This window comes from Camelus dromedarius, chromosome 14, assembly GCF_036321535.1.
Source record: "Camelus dromedarius isolate mCamDro1 chromosome 14, mCamDro1.pat, whole genome shotgun sequence".
Taxonomy (NCBI): domain Eukaryota; kingdom Metazoa; phylum Chordata; class Mammalia; order Artiodactyla; family Camelidae; genus Camelus; species Camelus dromedarius.
In genome coordinates, this window is record NC_087449.1 from 59463952 (window position 1) to 59487777 (window position 23826).

The 23826-nt window shown below is 57.8% G+C and overlaps 1 protein-coding gene across 7 annotated transcripts in view; it reads right to left on the reverse strand.

The window, feature by feature from the left end:
* The window catches only part of ARHGEF10L (Rho guanine nucleotide exchange factor 10 like), a 150799-nt gene that overhangs the window by 57957 nt on the left and 69016 nt on the right, over positions 1-23826 (reverse strand). For 4 of the 7 annotated variants that reach the window (XM_064493999.1, XM_031464188.2, XM_064494000.1 and 1 more), the window contains exons 6-14: positions 22190-22273; positions 18463-18632; positions 11011-11119; positions 8519-8625; positions 6317-6394; positions 5183-5362; positions 4067-4183; positions 2565-2657; positions 1668-1841 (exon numbers count right to left, since the gene is read on the reverse strand). In XM_064493999.1, the coding sequence (XP_064350069.1) occupies positions 1668-1841; positions 2565-2657; positions 4067-4183; positions 5183-5362; positions 6317-6394; positions 8519-8625; positions 11011-11119; positions 18463-18632; positions 22190-22273 (1112 nt within the window). Of the gene's footprint in view, positions 1-1667; positions 1842-2564; positions 2658-4066; positions 4184-5182; positions 5363-6316; positions 6395-8518; positions 8626-9402; positions 9590-10484; positions 10626-11010; positions 11120-18462; positions 18633-21067; positions 21252-22189; positions 22274-23826 lie in introns of those variants that run through there. The other 3 variants (XM_064494003.1, XM_064494002.1, XM_031464190.2) reach the window with 3 other exon arrangements.

Here is a 23826-nt window from a genome sequence, read left to right on the forward strand (position 1 = left end):
ACCCCTCAGGCCCACCCTGAGCAATCCTGGATGGGGACATCCCCGGGAGGCGGCTCTGTCCCCTGCCCCATCTTCACTTCCAGCTCTATCCTCATGGAACCAGCAAAGTAAACCCAGATGCCTGCAGCGCCAGCAGGTAACTTTAGCTGGAAGACATGGGTGGGGACTGAGGGGCGTGGGCAGCCACTACTCAGGTGGCCCAGGGGACCAGCTCTCCCAACCCTTCAAAAAGATGCACAAGTCTAAATTTTATGGGACATCTCTCCGTCATTAAGAGTTGGCAACTAATTCCGTTTTCTAAAAAAATTCAGTGTGGGCCTAAATACAGCCTGAATTTGGCCTGAGGTGGGAGAGACTTAAGATGCAGGACTCTGAAGCTTAGAAATGCCAGGGACCCTGGATTATCTTGTCCCAGCCCTGCTTCCCAGGGATCAAAGATGACAATGCACGTTGACAGCATCATGCACTGTACAGTGCGGTCCACGTGGAAAGGGCAAGGGTCCTCCCAGTGACCTTTCCTGAACGTTACAAAGTTCCACCCCATGTAGCTGAAATCTCAATGGCCATAGTCACAGTTCTGCTTTTGGAGCCCACAGAGCCAGGAGGCTCCCTGTTTTTGCCCAGAAGATCTAAACACCTCCCTGTGACCCCACACGATGTCCCTTCCCTAAAGAACAGCCCTTGTTCTCGCCACGTGCCCTGGGGCAGAGCTGCTTCACCCTGAACCATCTAGGCCAACCTCTAACCTCTGGTGAATGAAAGAAGATGGGGCCTGGGTACCGGACCCCCCAGATCTGAGCTGCGGGCCACTCAGGTCACAAGCCGTTAGGGAAACAGAGGACTAAATTTACCAACAAGTGACCCTAGGAGGTGACTAATGTTTTTTACACCAGCTTTGTGTTTCAAAAATGGGGTTCTCTATAGATTCATTTGAGCCTTTTTCAAGATTCTTTGTTGCGAGAATATTCCTAGGTTGCAACCCCAAAACATGGCATGGAGTTTTTGTTTTTCTTCTTTAAAAATACTACTAATTGGGGAGGATATAGTTCAAGTGGTAGAGCACATGCTTAGCATACACAAGGTCCTGGGTTCAATCCCCAGTACCTCCTCTAAAAATAAATAAATGAATCTAATTACCTCCCCTGCCCCCCCCAAAAAAATTAAAATTAAAATAACACCAATAATAACAGCCACCTTGTATTAAGGGCGCTACCGCTTTGTCGACTCTCTCCTTTGCCTCCCAAAAGCCCTGAAGGTCAGGCCCATCTAACTCTTCTCATTTCAGAAGAAGCAGGTAAGGTTCAGAGAGGTTGGGTGATTCCCCTGAGGCCACACAGCAATCTGGATTCATACTTAGACTCTGACTCCACAGCCTGCTCATTTAAGCCCAATACCAGGCTATCATTTCTGGCGTCTTTACTGGCGATTACACTGATGAACAAAATCAGCTTTTATCCTAAAATCACATGACTAGTAACAAATGTAGGGGTCTAGTCAAGACTAATCCCCAAGGTGAGGGTGCGGGCTCAGGAAGAAGCAAGGAATCACTTCCTGCAGAGAACACTGCCACCTGGTGGGTGCCGAGGGGCAGGAGGCCGAGCGGCAGGCGGCAGGCGGCAGGCGACAGGCCACAGGGCTGGTATGGTGCACAGGTGGGAGGCACACACCTTGTTGAGGCTGCTGCGGTCGCTGACGCTCTTGGTCAGCTGCTGGATCTCAGCCACCTGGTCAGCCAGCCGCTTCTGCTCGTTGAGCTTCTCGGCGAGCGTCTCCAGCTCTGTGAGGGCCAGCTGCAGCGAGAGCCTGTCCGGGTGGCCCCTGGGGGTGTTCTTCAGCATGTCCTGCAAGGGCCCAGAGGGAGCCAAGGCTGAGACCCCCAGCCCAGCAGACCCTTCCCCGGCTGGGGTCACAGCCTCGGCCTCCACACCCTCTACGGAGACCAGGTCTGAAAAGGGGCCCAGCTTGCAGCCAGGACAGATGGTTCCTGATGTAGACAAGGCCTCAAGAAACAGCTAGTGAGTGAAGAAATCAAACAACTGAGTGGACCAATCCCTGATCAACAGTCTGCTGGGATGAGATCCACTCCTGCAGCGGGCGGCTCTGACAGAGAAGGAACGCTGCTGGGGCCCTCAGCCTGGCTGCTCAACCCTCCCCAGTGGGGGCTCACCCACCAACAGAGGGCCCCCGGCAATCAGGGGAGCTGTCTCAAGCTCTCAGGCCCTGTGTGGGGCTGACACTCCCTCAGCAGTCCTTACTGCCAAGGTCAGCACGTTCACCGGGCACCTCCTTCCTGCCAGGAGCCCCACAGGTGCTGGGATCCCCATGCCTCCATTCCCTTCCCACAGCCTGGGCTGATGCCACCTCCGGTCACTCAGCGTTCCCACGGACGGATCCAGGAGTGAAAGAGGGGGCTGGGGGAAAGGGACCTGCCCACAGTGCACAGCCAACCTGTGGCTTATGGGTGACGGATAAGAAGCCCAGCCTCTTGCCCTCTCCCCACGAGGTTCACATCAGCCCCCACCAGACCCCAAGGGTGGGTGGCCGCCAGAATCCCAGGGGGGTACCTGCAGCAGGAGGATGAACTGCGGGAACCTCTGGATGGGCTTCACCATCAGTCCGTACAGTGTGACGCGGTCGGGGCTGCACACCTGCCGCCGCTGTTGGAGACCAGGTGGAGTCACTCACTGACCCTCTGCAGTGAGGGCCCAGAGCCCGGGGCACAGATGCGGTCCGTCCTGGACTCCTCTCCCCACGCCCCGGACCCTGCTCAGCCTCAAGGCCCGAGAGAAGAGCCCAGGGAGGTCCCTGGTTCCACGGCCAAGGGTCCCTGCCACGTCAGGGGTCCCCTGCACAGCCCTTGGTCCAGAGCATCATGTTAAGGTCTCTGCACTAAAAACATGACTGGAACATTCAGCAATTTACTCGAGAGATCAGCCCTCTCAAAGTAGCCAAGACAACCACTCCTTCCACTGAAACTAAAGCGGATGGGCCAGGGCCAGGATGCGGGGTGGGCACAGGGGGTCTCACTGTCCTGTCTCTTGCTTCTGTTTCCACCACTCCGCCCACACACCTGTCACCTGGACCCCGCCCTCAGTCCCTACAGCACAGGATGCTGCCACTTCTCCACCAGCCGCTGCTTCCATCTGGCTCCCCTCAAAACTTCAGTGGCTCATGCTGCCTGCAATACGACAACCTAGCCCCTGAGCCTGGAGGCCCAGACCTGCCCAGACTGAACTCAGCTGCTCTGGGCCTTTCTCTTGGGACTCCCCACAGGCACCCAGTGCTCCCAGCATCCAACCAGACTTCCCACACTCATCCTCCTGCCTCTGAGCTTTGCCCCACCACCCTTGCACCTGGAATATCCTCTCCTCTGTCTCCACCTGTTGCCACCTGCCATCCCGCTGGACCCCTGTCAGATGGCACCCTGTTGAGAAACCCCACCCCGACCTTCTGGGATGGGAGCTGTGGGTTCCCCGGCTGAGGCCCCAGTTCCTAGCCCCCTGCAACCTCCGCTCGGTGGCACGCTCCCTGCAGCGGGGTCTTAGTCTGACCCACCCGGCTCAGCACCAAGGAAACGGGAGGGAGGAGAGATACCTGGCCCCATGGCTACACGAGGCCTTTGGTCCTTTAACCACTCTTCTCTCAGGTGACCTCCAAGGCACCCCTTTAAGGAATTCTCCTCACCCTTTTACAAACGAGGAAAAGGGATCAGCCGGGCCACCACCTGAGCCACACCTGAGACCCACTCCAGCCCAGCCCGCCAGACCACCACGGACCTACCCATCATCTCACCCTCGCAAGATGTAACAGGCCTCCCCCCACCCCACCTGTCAGAGCTCCAGGACCCCAAGCGGCTTACAGACACTTTAACTCTTTATCACCCTCCCCTTGCAGGGGGTGAGGGGTGCATTTTCTTCCCGTGGGACTGGGATGCCCCAAAGGAAAGAACAGAAGTGTCCGGGCCAAAGAAATGATGCTACAGCATCCCCTGCCTCGGGGGAAACCTTCCTCCCCCACCACGGCCAGGGCTCCACGGAGCGGGGCCCCAGACCCGCCTCAGGCTCACCTTGAGGAACTCGAGGAAGGCGGGCTTGGTGAGACAGGCCTTCTTGATGATGGACATGGCATTGGTGAAGTTGTTCACATAGTCGCTGTACACGTCTAGCACCATGGACTTGGAAAACTGAAACAGGGGTGGGCCCGGCCCCGGGAGGGTCACATGCCTGCAAAGGGAAGGGCGGCCAGCACCCCCACCCTCACTGCCGGCCACGACCATCCTCCTCCACCCAGAGGGTCTCAGCTAGCTTTGGGGTCAGGAAACCGGTCACCTGGTGAGGGGAGGGGACAGGGCTCAGAGAGATGAAAAGACACCAAGGTCACAGGGAGAAAGAGGCAGGGCCACTCCTCGTTCCCCAGCACGGCAGCCCTGCCCACAGGTGAAGGGGGCTGTGACACCCCTTTGCTACAGGCACGTCCTCACCACCCCCTGGCCCTCCACCCTCAAGGACAGCGCTCCTGACCCCGAGCCCTGTGGACATAGCAACCAAGGTGTTGAATCTATTGAGCTCTAGGGTTTTCAAAACAATACTTTCTGCCTTTGAACAGAGCCCAGTTTCCTACAAGAGATGAAAGCAGGTTCCCCTGACTTGACCATTTCTTACCCCAAGAATCTCTCTAGGGCCCACAGACTTCAGTTTGAAAACACGTGAGTTCAGCACACCCCCTCCTTCCATAGATGGGGACCTGAGCCCCGAGAGAGCCCGGGAGCTGCCCCAATTTGCAGAGCTGGGCTGGGACCAGGCCAGATCTCCAAGAGCATGACCCAGTGGGCTGGGCCCCACATCCTGCAGCATCCCCTGGGGCCAAGGCCGTGCTCTGTGTGAGCAACTCAGTGGTCACTGCAAGCACTTGGCCAGTGGCTGCCCACAGTGGCCAGTTTCCTGGAGGAGCTGTCACATGGGAGGAGCCGGGGCAGCAAGTGGGCTCAACTGGCACCACGCTGGCAGATATCTCCATGGACACACTGGAAGGTGTCATGCCCACCCCCAGCCTAGGTCACGCTGACTCAGGCCCTGCCACCCTCTGACCTGACTAGCCTGGAAAGACGACCAGGTGGAGGCAGGAGGCTGGGCCATGGTTTTCACCTTAGTGGGCTGGGGAAAGAGAATTTGGGGACACCTACTGAAGCCACGAAGAGGTCCCCGATCTTCTCGGTGGAGTCCCACTCGGCCACGCGGGAGGACAGGGCAATCTGGAACATGGAGTGGCAGTGCAGGATCTCCTTCACGCGGAAGAACACGGCCTGGCACTTGCGGGCGCTCAGCGCCTTTGGCTCCATCTCCATCAGAGGGTTGCGGTAATCCTGCCAGGGCGGGCAGGAGTGAGCACCCCCAGGCTAGGCCACCGCCCCCCACCCACTGCCCTCACGGCAACCTGCACGAGGCCAAGAAGAACTCGGCAGACGTTCCTGTCAGGGGGAGCACTCACCCCTCACTCCTCACCTGTCCTTCTGGAAGGATCTCCATGAACATAGCACTCCCAGCCCTTTGGCCCATCCACAACCTACCCCTGTGACTTATGTGTTAAGCTGGGTTTGGGGGGAGACCCATGGGCTAGCCCAGCCCGGATTGGCTCTGCCCACGACTGAGCCAGTCCATCTAATGGAGCAGTGACGGTGATGCCACAGCAAGGTCCCCGGTCCCCCAGACCTAGAGCCACACACTCCCACCAGCTTTGTCAGAAACATGAGATATTTTCATCTCCACCTGCCTGAGGCCTGGGCTCCCCTACTGTGGGTCCAAACTCAGGAGGGGACGCTTCCTCCCACCCCAATTCCCTTCTGGTATCCTCACTCTGAAAGCCACAACATCCCAGAAGACTGAGGAACGCCAACTACAGACCAGGGTGGCACACCTTAGTCACACAAGCACCTCCTTAGCAAACCCTGGGCAACCTGATGGCGAGAGAGAGGGTGCAGCCTACTCCCCACCCCAGGGAGCTCCAAGATAACGGGGAGCCACAGCCCCTGCCCCAGTGGCTCCCAGAGTGGCGAGGAGGGCACAAGAGGGACTACGTGCCCTCAAGTCTATAGGATGGAGCCCATTTCATTGACTCTTGACATCATTTCAGAATATGCAGGCTTCCCATGAACACCAGGCATCAGGAATTCATGGTGTCCCCCATGTCCTGCTGTCCCCATAAAAGCCTGGGCCTTTGGTCCCTTCCCCTTAAAACTGCCCACAGTGCCAAACACTCCTTGTAAAAATGCCCCTCTGGGGTCTCCCCTGCCCTCTCCCCAGAGCCCCCAGAGTCGCACCTGGAGTACCCGCTTCAGAGACTCCACGTAGCTGCCTTCGCTCTGCACAATGGAGCCCAGGATGTGTCTCCGGACCACCTGCTCGGACAGAAAGCACAGTCAGCACCTGTGCCAACCGCAGCAAGAGTGAGCACTTGCTGCATGAGGAGCCCCGGGTACAGGAAGAGCAGCCACGATGCCAGTGGAGCTGATGGCCGTGGGACAGAGGGGAGTGCCCCTCCCAAAGCTGCTCCTGAGACCACTGGAGGCTGGCAGGCCACCATTTCCTTCCAGAACCCCTGCCCACCCCAGACAAACACCCGTGCTCCCTAGACTGCAGGATGGGGGCAGCAGATGCTGGGACTCAGGTCCCACATACACCCAGGAATGGGGAGTCACCACTCTCCTCCACAGGAACAGTTAACCTCCTCCATCCTTGGACAACTCAAGTAGAAAATTCTTTCTTTGATAGAATAGCCCTCAGGGAGCCCTTCCACCCCACCAAGTGGGCCCCTCCCTCTTCCCCTCCCGCCATCCCCACCTCTCCTCAAATTAGTGCATCCTTCAGGTGCAGCCCGACCAGCACCCTATCAAGAAGCCTTCACCCGGATCCAGCAGCATGGCTGGGGGGGGGTCCTTTGTTGCACACTGGAATCACATGGCTCCCACCCGAGACATTCTGAGTGAATGCTGCAGGGTTCCACCTGGGTAGTGGGGGTTTTTAAGCTTCCCAAGTGATTCTCTCATACAGCAAAGCTGGGAAAGAGCTCATGAAAGGCATCATGTGTGAGAGGTGGCCAAGGGGGGAGCCTGTCCACCACGGCCCAGAGCTGGAGGGTGACTGACCCCCACTGTGCCCCCAAAGCCATCCTGAGAGCCTCGATCCAGGCTCCACCACCACCATCTCCCCTGCTCCCCTCTGCCGCCTCCCTCCTGCCTCTGGTACACCCTTGGCATCTCTTCCCACTGTGCTGCATGACCACTGCCCCACGGCTGTGTGACGAGCCAGGTCACCGTCCTTCAAGCTGTCCCACAGTTGGATGCATTGTCAATGATCCCCAGGCTCCCAGGTGTTCCCAGAGCAGAGCTCTCAAGCTCAGCAGGTTGACATTTGGGGCCGTGCTGTGCACTACAGGACATTTATCAGCATCCCTGGCCCCTACCCACTAAATTTCAGCAGCACCCCAAGCTGGGACAACCAAAGCATCACCAGACATTGCCAAATGTCCCTTGGGGGGCAAAACTGCCTCGGTTGAGAGCCCCTGGCCTAGAGTAACGAACACTGCTGATCCAAGAAACGCAAAAGGCTCCCGAGGAGACAGACCCTGCCGAGGCCAGGAAGGGGAACCCTGGATGACGAACTGGCAGCCTGGGGCACCGCTGGGCTCCAAGCTCCAACAGCTCTGACGGTGACTCACTGCAGGGGAGGGGGCGGGGGGGGGGGGTCACCGTCTCAGTGCCGCCAGGGGCCAGGCAGGCGAAAGAAGGAAGGAAGGAGGCGGATGGACTCCCAGGACGAGCGGTGCAGCCGTATCTCCGACTTTCAAAAGGGGTCCAACATCAGGATTTCCTGCCAACTCCAAGCCGGCCAATCCCTGCCCGGGAGACGTCTTGCTCAGAGTCCTCATGACCAGAGAGGGGCGGGGGTCTCTCACCCTGTCTCATGGCTGGGAAGACCCCAGTGGGGAGGGACTTAACCATGACTGTGCCAAGGTCCCAGAGCACAGCTGCCTAGATCTCGTTGTGACACTCCAGGAGAAGGAAGCCCCGACTCCTGGGAAGCCCACGGCAACTCTGAGGCCTGAACTGATGACAGGTGGATGGAGGGTGGGGCCGGGCACCTCCAGAGACTCCCTGAGTTGGGTTAGTTCAAAGCTTCACAAACCTTTTTTATTGCCGTCCCTTTCTTCAAATCGTTTTGTTTGAAACAGTTACATAGGAGTTGCTCTGGCTGCGAGGCTGGGAAGCAAGAGCTCCAAATGCAGGGGGCCACCCCCACCCCCCAGGACAACAGCATGGAACCTGCCGGGCCCAATCTGCAAAGTCTGTGCAGTTGGTTGAAAAGAGAACTCAGGAGGCCCCCTGCCCAGCTGGGGCTCTGCCAAGAACCCCAGATCATCCTCACCTCCCCTGCAAGACCCAGACCTGCAGGGCCCCAGGCGGTAGGTAGGCTGGGAGCCCCAACACCCCTCCCCCTGAAGACACCCTGCTCCTCCCACAGACCTGCTGAGGGCTCAGGCCGTCTGGCATGGGGCCCAGCTCCGGGGCTGGGGGCTTGATGTCTGTAACGCTGACCTCCAGGAGCCCCATGTCTTCCTCCTCCGAATCACCTGGAAAGTCAGATGATGGGCCGGTGACACACGCAAGACAGGGATGACACACGCTGCTGAGACCCCAGGAGCTGGGAACCCCCCTAGACCAAGGTCCTGGGATGAGCAGCTCCTGGGGCCGCAGAGGGTTAGAGCCCACTCGCAGCCTTCACTGCCCCACTGTGCTGGAAGGGTCCACCCAGAAACGAAAGGGAGGGAAGGACGCAGCTCTAAGCAGTGTGTGGCAAGGGCTCGGCTCTCAGAATCCTCTCTGCTGGAGGTCTCTGTCTCTGCTCAGATCCGCCCATTTCTGGCCTGGCAAAGGCCAGGCCGCCCATGTCCCCATCACTAGGCTAAAACTAAAAATAGTTTTCTTCTGGATGCCGAAAAGGGGGAAGAAAGTAAGCCCTGAGAAGAACAGGCTGTGTTTTCATCTTTCAAAAAAAAAAAAATGCAAAGAGACCCAACAGGGAAAAAGTTCAGCTGGTGCCCAATAGGAGAACGTGGACATGACAGAGGCAGATCTGAGGACAGATCGAGACAGACAGAGGCTCGGGCGGAGAGAAAGAGGGGAGGCCCGGCAGAGTGCAGCGACCTGGCCGGGCAGGGATCCAGCCCCACGAGCGAGGCATGGGCACAAGGAGACGGGACTCTGCTGCTCACAGCTCTGAAACCCGGGGGCAGCCACCGCAGCCGTGGGCAGCAGGAAGTGGGTGCTGTGGGGAAGCTGGCAAGAAAGAAGAAATGGCAGCGACTCCAGGGGGCCGAGGGAGTAGGGACACGCAGACGGGCCCTTACCTGAGCAGGAGACAGAAGAGGAGGAGGAGGAGGGACAGCGGATGACAGCGTGGGGGTGGGGGTGGTGGAGGCCCTCCTGCCTGGCCCACATGGTACCCCGGGCATCACTCCGCACCCACCCCAGCCGCCGGCCCCGCGGCTTCCTCTTCCCCCATGAGCCACTGGGTAACATTCTTGGCTGGTGATTCGAGCCCTGCCACGGCTATTAATAACGCCTCTGGTGGGAGGGTCACTTTAGGAAAGGCTCTGGACTAGCAGGCAGGGTGGGGAGGGCCTGCGGAGAGCCTGCTGGCCGCCTGGCCAGCCTGGGGGTGGGGAGAGTGACCAGGAACAGTTCCCAGCCAGCCTGACCACGCTGTCCTTTCTCCAGGCCACTCCAAGTTTGCAATGGCTCCTCGGCCCATTCCCCTCTGCATCGGGGGCCAGGGTTCCCCTAAAGGTTTAGCACTGAATCAAGCACACACTGTGGTGGGTTTAAACCCATTTCACAGAGGAACCTGCTACTCCAAGAGGGGAAGAACCAGGCGAGGTTATACAGCCAGGAGGTCATGGGACCAGGAGTGGAACTAGGTTGGCGAGACGCCGTCCCAGCACCAAACACCTCCTCTTAGTGGCTGCCACACAGGGGTCAGGAGCTGTGCAGGACTCTTTCCATGCGCTACCGCAGTCATTTTCACCAAGGCCCCATGGGACAGATATTAGATTAGCCCCACTGCACAGATGAGGAAACTGAGGCACAGAGAGGGTAAAATACATAGCTTTTCAAGAGGGTGCAGGGTCTCAAAGATCCCCATGGCTTGAATGCCTGTGCTAACTTGGCCCTCATCTCTCACTCCTGCCCTCACTCCACCCGGAAGAAATCTCTTCCAGCCCCTCCTGCCTGTGTGTCCCCAGGCAAGTCACTGAACCACTCTGTGCCTGTTCCCTCATCTCCAAATGGGAACAAGACAGTCCTCTGCACCTGTTTGATGTTTATAAGGATTAAATGAGAAACTATAAAGCTCTTAGGAGAGTAGCTGGCACACAACAGATCCTCTATAAATGTTGACTATCAGGAAAATCATTTCTTGAACATCTCATACCTTCCCACCTCCGGGCCGTTGCACATGCTGGCTCCTCCTCCCAGAGCATCCATTCCCTGCCACGTTCCTGCTGCCTGAGGAACCTGGGTCTCCTTCTTCTGCTCTCAGCACCTCCCTGATCTTTCATTCCCACACCCCAGACTCACTTCCCCCAGGCTCCTGCCACGGCACCCCACTGTGCGGCTTGTCCATCTGCATTGTCATTTCCTCTTTCCATGCCTGCTCCCCCCACCATACCAGGCGCTCCTGGAGGAAATGCTGCCTACTTCATCTTGGTGTCCCTGCACCCAGCATGGGGCACAGCACTTAGTAGGTATTCAATAAATGTTGGCTGGTGGAGAGATGGGTGAATGGATAAACAAAGGAATGAACCAGCACATTCAAAGATGAAGCCAGGTGAGCCAGACAGTGTGGAAGGCAGAAGACTAAGTCGGCCATGACAAAGACCACGGAAGGGAGAGGCCCATGTGTCCCAGAAGAGACACCAGCACTGACCCTGCCCCCAGCCCAGCCCTCAGCGACTCACCAAGGACATCCTTCCTGTGCAGAAAGGACACTTTGCGCATGACAGCAATCCTCGTCTTCTCCAGCCCGTCCTTGGTCCCGCTCTTGGCAGCCTTCATGAGCTGGGTCATCTGAGCAAGGCAGAGGAGTTCATCAGAGAAGCAGAGGGAGGCCCTGGGATACCTGCCATCAAGGGCCACCAGCCCCATGTAGGCCTCCTGGCCAGAGCTGCAGACATGGGGATCCCGGAGCCCACTCTCTCCAAGGGAGGTGGCAGCAGAGGCCAAGAAAGACAGCAGGGCAGCACCACCCCAAGACCTCCTGGGAAGGGGTGAGAAGGGCCTCAAACCCCGGGGGGATCTCCCTGGGGGACCCTCTTTCCCGGCAAGGGGAGTTCCTGATTTTTTCCCTTTGGGACAAACTACTGGGTGGGTGTCAAATTAAGGACACGCTGCAACACCAGGGAAAGGGCTCGAGGCCTAGAGTCCGAGGCCTGGGTTCAAATCCCAGCCCCACCACCACCACTCCCCAGCAGCACGACTCTGGGCAAGACAACCTCCCTGAGCCTTGGTTTCCTCACTGAGCCCCGCCAGGTCTGCAAGGATGGAACAGACAGGGGCTGGGAAAGCATTATGGAATGCTGGACAATAAAATGCGCTGGACAAATGCCCGAGCTTAACGTCAAGGGTTAAGAGGAGGTGAGCACCCCAACCAATCTGCAGAACCCTTGCCCCTCAAATAGCTAGATTTCTCACTGAGCCACTGCCCAGGAAGGCGTGGGGAGGCAGAAGCCGCCACAGAGCAGGGGGCAGCTTCCCCTGGGCGGGGAGGACCTGGGGCCCCAGCACAGCAGGCGAAGCAGAACTCAGGGCACAGGCGGAGCCTGGTCCAGGGAGGGGCAGCGGGCACCCTGGGCCTGCAAACAGAGCTGCTGTCCCCTAACTCTCTGCTTTGTCCCTTCAGCCCCCAGCCCGGCCCTGGCAGCCTCCCTGACACACAGCCAGTGCTAGAAGTTTCCAGGAGGATGGAAACACTCCCTATCTGCACTGTCCAGTACGTGCCGCCAGCCACGCGTAACCACTAAGCACTCAAAAGCCAGCTGGGGCGACCGATGACCCAAAGTTCTGGTTATATTTAATTTCAACTAATTTAAATTTGAAGAGCCACATGGCTATCATAATGGACAGCACAGTTGTAGGAAAACCCTCTCCTCTGGAAGCTCTCTGCTGAAGGTGGGGAGCGTGCCTTTAGGGGTCCCTGGTCTCTGCACTCCCTATCACCTTCCTCCAAACACCCCTGGGTCCCCCGTGTAAGGGCCCCAGCAGTTCTCAAGGTCTGGGCAAGGGAGGTTGGCTGAACACCCAGTGGGCGCTGACGCTGGGGGACAGGGTGGTAGCTTTTCAGGAACAAAGTTGACTTTCTGGAAACAGCCAACAGCCAGCGGGGGCGGGAAAGGGAAGTCTCCGGCCCTTCCCTGCATCTAAACGGTACAATTCTAGAGCCATGATTCTTGGACTTGGACTTTCCGAGTGGGGAGGGTGGGGTGTCATAACCACCTGTGAATCAAATGAGAGGGACCAGAGAAACTGCCAGAGATGCTCGGGGAGGGCCACAGCCCCGAGACTGGACACCTCTGTCCTGAAGCCCAGTTCCTGTCCTGGTAGAAAGGTGTTGGGGGTGCTGTTCTAGGAACCCCTAAAGTGGCCTTTGGGGGAACCATCAGAAGTTCTTGTCCTGGCATTTTCCTGGGTGAAAAAGAGCAACAGATGAACACCCTGGAAGGGGTCCCTGAGTCAACCTGCCATCTCCACCATCTTCATGGCACAGAGCGGGGGCCGACTCCCAGGCCAGAGGCAGGGCAAACCCTCCACGTGTTCCCTGCTCCTCTCTGGGCCTCAGCTTCCCCAACCCCCAGTCACAGGCCTCTCAGAGGATATGTGTATAAGGGCCTCCGCCTCCTCCAGAGAGGCCTCCGGTGCTGATGAAATGGGCGGGGCCACAGGACGGAGGGTGCACAGGCTCGGCTTGAGCCCCAGCTCTGCCGCTGACCCCTGGTGTGACCATCAGCCAGCTACTTCACTTGCCGGCCTCCCTAAGGCTAAATGACAGCCGCAGACAGCTGCCTGCGGGGGCCCTGGGGAGAAAACAGTCAGGCCCACTGTCCACTGAGCTCTTAGACTGTGCTGAGCGCAGCACTAAGCACCTTACGGGGCTGAGCTCACAGCCACCCCGGGATTGGGGCTGGTACTGTTCATGCCCCCATTTCACAGGCAAGGAAACCGAAGCTCAGAGAGGTCAAGACGCCTGCCCAGGATCACACAGCGAGGAAGTGGTGGGACTGGGATTCAAATCCAGGCCTGCAGGCCTCCAAAGCCCACATGTTGGTGCCGGTTAACAGAAGCTCATGCTGTCTGTCGTTGTGATGCACAAATCTGAGTCCCACTGAGGAAAAGGCACGGTGGTTTCTCCTACTGGCACCTTACCCCGGTCTCTCTGAACAGCTCAGAGCAGGAGGAAGTCCAATGTTACGAACACCCACATTTTTTCCAAGGGTAACCCAAACCCACCCGCCAGAGTTAGCAAATTTACAGATTCCTGGGCCTTGGCCCAGACCAGCAGAATCAGCCTCTCTGGGGGTAGAGCTCAGGAATCTGCATTTTTCAAAGCATCAGGTGATTCTGAGGGCCCTGAAGTTTGAAAGCCCACCCAGAAATTCTTATGGATGGTTAATGTGTCACTTAAGGGGGGCAGGGAAGAGAGGTGAGGATGTGGACAGGAGCAAGCCGGCTTGCAACATCAGTCTGTGCAACAGATACAAGACGTGGCCAGGTTCCAGGTCTCGGGGCAGCCCTGGGACTCAGCCCCACCCTCTGCGGCCCCAGAAGCAGCAGGAAAGGCCCCCCGGAGCCCCCAGACTTGGGAGGGACAGACAGACAATACCTTACAATCGTACTTGTGCTTCAGCTCCTGCATGTCTCTCCCCCCAACTCTTAAAGCCAAGATGTCTCTCTTAGTCCTGGCGTATCTCTCCTTTAGCCTAGTCAGGTCTGGAGAAAGCTGGAGCCCCCAAGCAGCCAGGCAGAAGGAGAGCAGGTGAGAGGAGCAGGCGGGGCAGGCAGGAGACAAAACACGGACAACAGAGGAAAAAGGAGACTCAGGTGAGGTGGCAGATGGGGCAGGGGAGCCTTGGGACCTGGGGATGGCTGGGCTGCTGCCTGGAATCAGTAGCGTCCAACCTCAACATGCCAGGCAGCTGGGGGCTGGGTCGCTGTAGCTGCGGGGGAGGCGGTGGGGGCGGGGACAGCCCAGGCCCCCTCCCAGGGAAGGGGGACAGTGCTTGGAGGACAAGAACTGTGTCTCAATCATCTCCCCATCCCGAGGGCTCAGCATGGGGCTCGTGACATAGGAGGTTCTTGGCAAGTTTGTGAGATGGATGGATGGCAGGTGGATGGATGGGTGGAATGAGTGGGCAAGGTAATAAATGCACAAGTGGGCAAATGCACAAACGGGTGAGTGGAGAGACGGGTGGTCGGACAGATGGACAGACAACAGACAGACAGATGGGTAGACGGACAGGTTCATGGATGGAGGGGTGGATGGGTGAGCAAATGGATAAATTTACTTGGATGACTGTATAGCTGGGCAAATGGGCAGAGGGATGAACAGACAGTGAGATGAATGAACAAAATCACGGATGGATTAGTGGCTGGACTGAAGCAGGGCTATGTCAGTACATATTGAACAAGCGGTTCTCCAGGGAAAAGGGTCCTGCTGTGGAGTATTTCCATGGTGCGAATACGCCCCCAACACCAGCCAATTTCACCAATCACTGAGGGTGAAGTTGGAAAGAGATGTGCACCACTGGTTCTTGGGTCCTTGTGAGCGAGGACGAGTCAGCTGGAGCACACCACTGGAGGAAGGATGGATGAAGAGAGGGAGGAACAGATGGAAGGAGGGAGGGCTGGGCGGGCATCTGGAGGGACGGGTAGGTGGCTGATTGGCTGACATACTATCTGGGAAGACAAATGGACAGTCGGACGGGACAGTTGGCAGAACAGACAGACATTCAAACGCATCAACTGTATGTGCGATCGTGCTATTTGGTAAAATACACAGAAGACCAGGACGGGGACTACTTGCAGGAAAGCAGACGAGCAGAGGGCAAAGCGTGAGCTCTGGAGGCAGGTGGGCCTGCGTTCAAATCACCACTCCCTGCTTACCAGCCACAAAAGTCTCTTTGCCTGAATTACAGCTTCCTCACTGCTAACGGGGCCATAATTACAGCTTCACAGTGTCACTGAGAAGATTAAATGGTCAGAGCAGGTAAGGCCCAGAGCTTCGCTGAGTGTTCCAAACAATAAAAGCTATCACTACACCATCTTTTAAGCGATGAGTGCTCGGTATTTGTTGAGTGAATGGACAGTTGGTTGGATGGATGGATGGATGGACGGATGGATGGATGGACAGATGGATGGACAAGGTATTTTCTTTCAAATTATATGAGATGCTGAGTTGCGGCTCTACCACTTACGGGCTGTGCGGCCCTCACCACATTATTTAACCTCTCTGAGCTTCTGTCACTGAGGCTCTCTGATCAACAAAAGGAGACTCTTAGAGCAAATCATACCAAGCACTCCAGGGTATTGGGGGAAAATAAATGAAACTGCTCTGTAAGCTGTAGCACACTGGGCAAGTGTTCACGGTTGTTATGCAAAGCAGCAGGTCAGGGAGCTGTTACTCAGACTCTCAAAAAAGCTGGAATTCTGTTTCATCTGTAATAAGACTGACACGACAAACTCATAAAGGCCCTGGGCTCTGCCTCTCTCAGGGTCAGAAGAACTGGGATCACAGGTCAACCATGGAATTGACCAGATCAGTGCAAACAAGCTGAGGTCACAGCTGGCCTTGCTGCCCAGGCCTCTGGCCAGCCGGGTCCGGTGACCTTAACTACGAAGAGATCACAATCGGATGGAAACGCTTGATGTAGCCCATCCCACAGCTGGGAAAAAACCTCCCACTGACTGTGGGCAGCAGCCAGCAGGCCCTTGTTAACCAGGACCAGGCTCCTGCTTACATCTGTCTCTCTACAGACACCTCAGTCCCTCTCTTTGGCAAAAATTTGCCCGTTGAGGGGTGGCCTGGCCAGACACCTGCAGGAGGGGCCCCACTGGTTCTCCTGCAGCTGCACAGGGTGCCAGGCCCGCGGTCAGACGCTCAGCACGGGACACAGCACTTCCCCAGATCTCTGCTGCCCAGTGTCCCCACAGACAACACAGCCCAGCAGTGGAGGCCCCGGCAACACGCAGCTGCTGCAGCATGAGGTGTGGGAGCAGATGCACCCTAAGCAGCTCAGGAGGGCAGGGCCCCGCAGGCAGGGCTGGGAGGGGTTTTCTGGGCCAAGGTGGGTGCCAGAGGAAAGGCCCTTCTACATTCCCTTCTCCCTGGGAGCCTGCTACTCGGGGAGCAGGTGGGCCTTGGCCCATGGCTGGAGAAAAAGCCCTCATGGTTAGAAATTCCAAGGACTCTGCCACATCGTTTATCTGCTGAGAGTCCCAAGCCCCCAGCTTGAGGATGTGAGGGCTGTTAAGTCCACAGGCAGCCCCCAGAGACCCCACCCTGGGGGCTGGGCCAAGGTGAAGGCCAGCCTAGCATTTCTCAGAGTGTCCTGGGGACAGAGCGCTGTTAAAAAGCAGATTGCCAGGCCCCACCCAAACCCTGAACCTGGGAGTGAGGCCCTGGCATCTGTGATTTCCACCAACTACCCACGTGATCCTAACGCCCATGCAAGTCTAAGGACCACCACTGGAGAGCCCAATTCAGCATCCCCTGCATCCTGCCCAGAGAGGTAACAACGGTTCCCTCCCGGTCCCCAGCAAGAGGGCAGGGGCCGGGAAAGTGGTCATGGGGGATCAGGAGGGACAGCTAGAGACTGAGAACAAGGGGGACCCAGGCCTGGAGTCCCACCTGCTCGCACTCTCCAGAGTCTGGCTGAGATGCACAAGTCCTACCCTCCTATCAAGAGGCTACAGGGTACAGAGGGCGTGGGGGCTTCATAACCAGAGTCCCCTCTCTCCCCAAACTAGACCGCGTCTCCCCCTCCAAGGACAGAAGCAGGAATGAGTCTGTTCCCGGACTTTCACCTGGGCCCTTCCTCCAACTGGAGACAACTTTCCCATCTTCCCTGGGTCCTGCACCCCAACTCCCAGCCCACCTTTCTCGGAAGCCTTCCGTGATTAGACCCATCAAATCCCACCTGGGTCAGGCAGGCGGCCATCGGCACACAGGCTCAGGTTTACAGAAAGGCATCTTTTCCCACAGTTTTGACAAATTGTTCCATCTTCGGTATCTTCCTGGACTGTAAAGGTTCCCTGAGCCAGAACTGGGTCTTCCTGTTCCCAGGTACCCCAGCCCACACCCTAAGATACAGCCTGGACACACCGTAGGTGTCACAGATGCTTAGTTTTTTTGCCAGACATCCAGGTTGTTTTCCGTGGCCCCATCCATGGGGGCCCACCCCAAGGAGGCCTGCTCAGCCCCTGGGCTTCCCAAGGACGTGGGGAGCCCACCTTTATCTGGGGAAAGTCTGTCTGAAGACTCTAAGCTGTGGGTGCTGCTCTTGCCTGCACCCCACTCCCAGAGGGAATCCCCAGACTCGGAAAGGGGCAAGAGGCCCTTGTAATCCCAGCCCGGGCCTGGGGCCCCTGCCTGCTCCCTGCCTCACCTTCAGGCAGGACTCGCTGACAGGTTGAGCCCGTTTGCCTGTCTGTGTCTTTTAAGAGGAACCTGAGAGGGACCCAGTCACCTCTGGTCCCAAATCTAAGCATGGATACACTCTGCCTTCTGGGCTTCTCCAGAACAAATGGGATGAGGAAGGCTGACACAGAAAAGGGGGAACAAGACAATCCATCCTCCTCTCGGCTTCCGTGGCTCCCTCCACAAAATCAGCAGAATGAGCCCTGTTCCAGGCAGAAACACCAGAAGCAACTACTGCATGGATGGCACTTGGAAAGGCTTTGGAAAGAAGTCTACCGGGCAGCTCTGTCTTAGCCTGCTTGCTCAGCTCCCCAGGGCAGAGGGCTGTGTGGGTCTAGGACTGGTCTAAGAAGCATCCTGCAGGGCAAGGAGATAAAGTTGATTTGATCCCAGTGTCAACTCTAATGGTTGGTCGGGCTGCCCACACACTGTGCTGAGGAGGATTCCGAAGCCAGATCTGAGCCCGTGAGCATCGTCATCAGCTGCCGGGTCGGCCGCAGGCAGGCACTAACCACGCCCATCCCAGGTTGAGGGCTCTCCACGGCCAATCAGCGACACAGGTGGGTCATTTCCTGTCTCCAGACTACTTGGGCCACTTCTCTCTCTCTCACCGCACATTCGTGGGAGTCACTGACGTTTGGATACGCGTCTCAGGCCTGGCCCTCACCACCCCACTTGCGGGTGCCCTGGCTGGGGTAAGAGACGCCCCCGGCCCCCTCACCTTGGGCTGGAAGGACACTCGGTGCTTGGTGGGCTCCGCCTCCGGCTTGGCCTCCTCCCCCGAGTCCTCGCTGTAGCTCTCAAACTCGCTGGAGCTCCAGCCTAGGTCCTCGGCCTCCCGGGGCGCCCCGTCCCGGTGCACATCCTCATAGAGCAGGTTCTTCTCCGCCCCTGCCGGCCAAAAGACAGGGCAGGTGAGTGCAGGTCCTGAGGCCAAGTCTGCCAGACCCAGCTTCTGAACCCAGGCAGGCGGGGGTGAGGGGTGGGCGTGAAGTAGTGAATGAGGTCCTGGCCCTGGGCCTCCGGCTCCACTTCCTCCCATAAGAAGGAGGCAAGGACAACACGACATCCACCCCAGAGGGTGAGGAGGACATGGAAAATGCAGAAAAGCCCAAGAAATGGGCCAGGCACACAGGAAGCTCAGTAACTTCCTCCCACTATTGGCATCCCCCTTCTAGGATCTGAGTGCTCACTCTGAGCCTCTTCAGCATTTTTTCGTGGAAAAAAGAAGATCTACAACCAAATCCTGACTCAAGCCCTCAGGTCTGGCCTCAGCATCCTTGGGGATAAAATGGAGCCCTCAGTGAGTTAGCTCCCTCACCCCAAATCTGAGTTCCCGTGAGGGTCCAGGATGGTCCAGTAGGGGGCGTGCCTGGCCCAGTGATCAGGCGCGTTCCCTGATTTTCCGCAGCCCCACAGGAAATGCCTTGGACTGAAAACAGAGAGTCCACTGGCCTGGAGGAACAAATGCCACCAGGGCCAGGCACTCTTGGGGTCCCAGTCAAGTCGGCTTTGAGACGCTGCCTTCAGACTGAGGTAGAAAAGCCACTCTCCCGGGGCCAGAACACAGGGGTCCCAGCCCAGCCCCAGCTCCACTGCCTCACCTTCACCCCCTGGGCTTCACTTCCTAGGCTGTGAAAATGCTTTTTGTCAACACACAAGAAATGTAGTACTGGGAAAGGTTAAGAAAAAAATCTGCTCAGAAACCTCTCTGCACAATGGGGATGGTGATACGCTGAAAGGTGGAGTAAATAAAATATACACACAGAAAGCTCTCAGCACAGAGCCTGACACGTGGTCAGGCTCTCAGCAAAGGGCAGCGGATCGTTACTCGTGGGGGCACTGGGTGGGCTCGGGTGTCACTGCGCTGATGACCCAAAGCCCCCACCTGCCCCCCCACCGGAAAGCTGGGGGGTAAGGGAGGTCTGGAGAGATTGTCGGCCAAAGAGCAAAACAGACCCACTGGGGCTTAGCTGGAGACTCAGGGCCCAGGATCAGGAGGGAGCACGGGGTTATTTTTAAGCAAAAAATAATAGTGACTAATATCTCCAGGGATGAGAGCAGCTGGTGACCAGGCTGTGACCTTTTTACAAGGCTGCACTGATTGTCCTATCACTGCAGCGAAGGCCCAGTGACCTGGGAGCCAAGGGGCAGAGCCCCATTCTTGGGGCTGCCCCCGAGGAAGACTCGCGCGGCATCTCAATTGCCTACCTCCCCTTCCGTCAAGGGCCACCGGCCCCCCACCCACTTTCATCTACAGGCCACGTCTCACTAGATTCTCCCAGCAGCCCTGTGGGGTCAGCAGGGTGCAGGTTATCACCCCTCCCATTAGACAGATGAGGAAAGGGGCCCAGAGCAGACACACGGCTTGCCCACAGCCAGGCAGTGAGTGGGGAGGGGGCTCCATCCATTCACCACACTGCCTCCTGAGCCTGCGCCAACTCCTCAGCCTTCAGGGGCCTCACAACAGTCTGGTCCCGACCCCCTGCCTCCTGGGGCCTTGGGCTTCACTAGTGCTCAAGATCTTGGCCCCCTTTCTAAAGCACTTGCCACCACCCGCTCACTGCCCCACATCCATTACCCCACGGCATCCTCACAACAGCCCACAGAGGAAGCTGTTATTGCCCCATTTTACAGATACGTAGACTAGAGCCAGAGAGATTAAGCCAAAGTTCTCTGGTGCCACCCTCCCCAAAGTCCTGTGAGGTCAGGATATTCTGACTTCATATGAAGAAGCCAAGGCCCAAAGTACAGAGCCCTGAGCCCCCAGGATTCTAACCCAGGGCTGTGAGTGCCCACTGGCCCGCAGGGCCTGCACCTCACTGACAACCTCCCCACAGAGCATCCACTGAGCCCATGGGCCACGCAGGTCAGTGCCGGGCCCTGGCAGGTGTAATGCTAACAACAACAGTGTTCCTCGTGTGGGGCACCTGCTGAGGGTCAGCCTCAATCCTCCCAGAGCCTGAGGATGGGGTTCTCAGGGCAGGGGTCCTGATCCTCAATCTACAGGCTCAGAGCCAACTCCCAGGCCACCCGCTGTTACCCATCTTAGGGTAAACCACAGGGCATGCCATATTCCCACACCCTGGGGACACGACGGTGCCCGGTGAAGACTGGGACCACGTTATTGGTAGTTTGATTTGATTCAGGTGGGAGAACAGCCCAAAGGCGTCAAATAATGGCCAGAGGCCACTCAGATCTCCCGGCTCCAGGACCTTCCTGCAGCCATCTTTTCCCATCTCTCCTGGAATCACATGAGCTACAAGCAGGAGTGGGCTCCAAGCTCATCAGAACTTGCTAAAGGGATTTGTGTATCACTGGCCCACCTGTCCCTGTTCCTGGGACAGGCGTCAGGAGTGTGTCTCTGGGGGTCCGAAGGCCTCACTGTGTTGTCTGTGTGTCTCTCCCGTTGGACTATATGCTGCCCAGGGATGGTTATAGCCACTCCATCGGCCTAGGAGATCCTCAAATGCAGGAGCTGTTTCCCCCACTACATGGGGAACCCCTGAAGGCAGACAGAACAATGTAATAGAAAAAGCAGAGTCAAGCAGTTGTCTCTTCAAATTCTAGCTGTGTGACCTGGGGCTGGTGGCTTAACCTCTCTGATGTGACCATCAACTGGAGCTATAAGCCCTGCCCTACCGGCCTCACAGGGTTGGCTGATAAGGGGGAGTAAATGTGCTTCATTTGTCATAAAACACCACCCAAGTCCTTTTGGGGGTAGGGGACAGAGCACTGGACTTGGAGTCAGAGTGACCCAGGTTCAAATCCCAGCCCCACCTCTTCGGTTTCCTTGTGTGAAAATAAGAAAGTAATACCCTAAGTCAAAGTTTGGAAGCAGATTACATGAGACAAAACATGAAGAGAAGAACATGAAGATCATGTTCAAGTAAAGAGGGCTCTTACTGTGAATGTATATTAAACAGCCCCCTCCCTGGGGAGCCCTCCCTCCAACAAAGTGGGTATATGGGGCCTGCAGGTCCAGCAAGACTGGCCCTCCTCCTCCCTGTGTCCCCACTGTGGCCACAATCTCCCTGCCTTCCCAGCCCACCGTGGGCCTTTCCCCCCAGCAGGGTCCAGGCTTTCCCAGGCTTTCTCCGTTTCACCATTCAGCTTTCACAAGCTGTCAGCCCCACAGCCCTGGAAAGCCCGGGCTAGTAACCCATTTTCAGGAGGAATGGAGGCTTGGAGAGGTGAATGACTTGCCTGGGGACCACAGCCCAGGATCCCTCTGCTCCCGAAGCTCTAACGCTTCCCCAGCTCTAGCCTGGCCCCGCCCTCAGCCAGCTCCCAACTCTCCCGGGATCACCCGGTGGTTTTAAAGCCAGAAGGAGGGGCCCCAGACTGGGTGGGGCCAGAGAGGAAGTGGAAGAAGAAGACCCTCCCCAGGCCCCGCCCTCCCACCCCACCAGTCCCGGGAGAAGTGGGCCGCGTGGAAGAGGTTTTACCGGGTTGATGGGCGTCCAGGTTCTCGCAGGGGACGTCGTCGTAAATCACATCTTCTTCCAGGGCGGGGAAAGTAAACCGGTCGACTGGGAGAGAAGGGAGAGGAAAAGAGCACAAACGAGGCTGTGGCAGCCCCAGCAGGAGGCGGCTGCCAGACTGACAGCAGGACCGCACCAGCTGGCAGCTCCTCCGCCTGCATCCCCGCGGTTCAGCTGGGCCAGCATCCTGCAGCCCAGCCCCTAGGGAGCCCCTGCCTGCCACTGCTCTCCGAGGGCAGACCCGGCTTTCACTGCCTCTTCCCACCCCCCAGCCCCTCCAAGGCGCCCTCTTAGTGACTGCAGCACACCCCACCCCCCTCCCTGCCACCCGCAGGCCTGCCCATCTGGCTGGTGGCACCTGCGGGGACATGAAGCAGACCCAGCACCTGTGCCCTGGGGCCTAGAAGCCTCTTCAGTCACTCAGGCCCCCAGGACTACTCTGAAGGGAGCCACCTCCCACCCAGTGGAGGGAGGGCAACGCAGCCCTGGTGAGTAGAAGAAACGGTGCAGAGTGGGGGGAATGGATTAGAGAGTGGGGTTAAGGAGAGCCCCCAAAACTCAGCCAGCGGGGTCCTGATTGGTGGAAAATTCAGCAAATGAGCCCATCAACCCCTAACATTTTGCTGGGGAGCCACGAGCAGGGCAGAGAGCACACCCTGCCCACGTTAGCAGCCCCCGAGGTAGAAGATGTAATGAGGTCTCCCCACCACCACATGCTCTGAAATTGTGTGCCCAGTCTCTGCCCTCTTTGTGGGCGGGGGCCCCTGCTGAGCTAGGGTTTGGAAAACCAGTCCCCACCCCTGATGGAAGGCTGTCCTTGCCCCTCAGGCCCTCAGTGAAGATGGGACCAGTTGGACTCGGCAGACCCCACTGTCCTAACTGCAGGGCTTCCTGTGGCCCCAGGACCCCCGAGCCCTGTCGGAGCCACACACCCCCACCCAACTTCCCACATGGCTCTCAGACCTGCCCACCTCTCTCCAGCGCTGGCCATCAGCCTCCTTCTTGTGGACAGCCTCCAGCCCACCCACAGAGTCACCCCCATCCCACACTGAGGGGACTGAGGGGACTGAGGGGACTGAAAAGCAAACATGGCCACATGGCTCTCTCGTGGCCTCTCATGATTCCCTGTCACCTTTGAGATATCACGGTCTCTGAGGCCCCACCTCACCCCGCTCACCCCTCAGACCCACCCCCCCACCACACTGAGGCTCAATGCCTCCCAGGCGCCAGGCATCCCCTTGTCCTTGGGCCCTGGCACAGGCCGCCCCCTGTCCCCTGCTCCTTCGCTGTGCCTTCGGGATTCATGGGTTCTCCCAATTCCCACCTCCCCATCCCAGCACCAGCCCTCTGCAAGGTGACTGCCCACCTATGTGTCTGCTTCGGCTCCCAGAGGGACCTTGTCTTGGTCACCAGGGTGCACCCACTGCCCAGATCACCCTGGCCTGCTGCAGGAGCTTCAGAAGGATTTGGGGACCAGATGAACAGCTGAATGTGCGATCCACCCCCACCCCTGGACCTGGGCTCTCATCAGGCAGCAGAGGAGGCAACGCTCAAGTGTGGGCAGTGGCCGGTCACCTAAGAGCTGCCACCCATCAAGGACA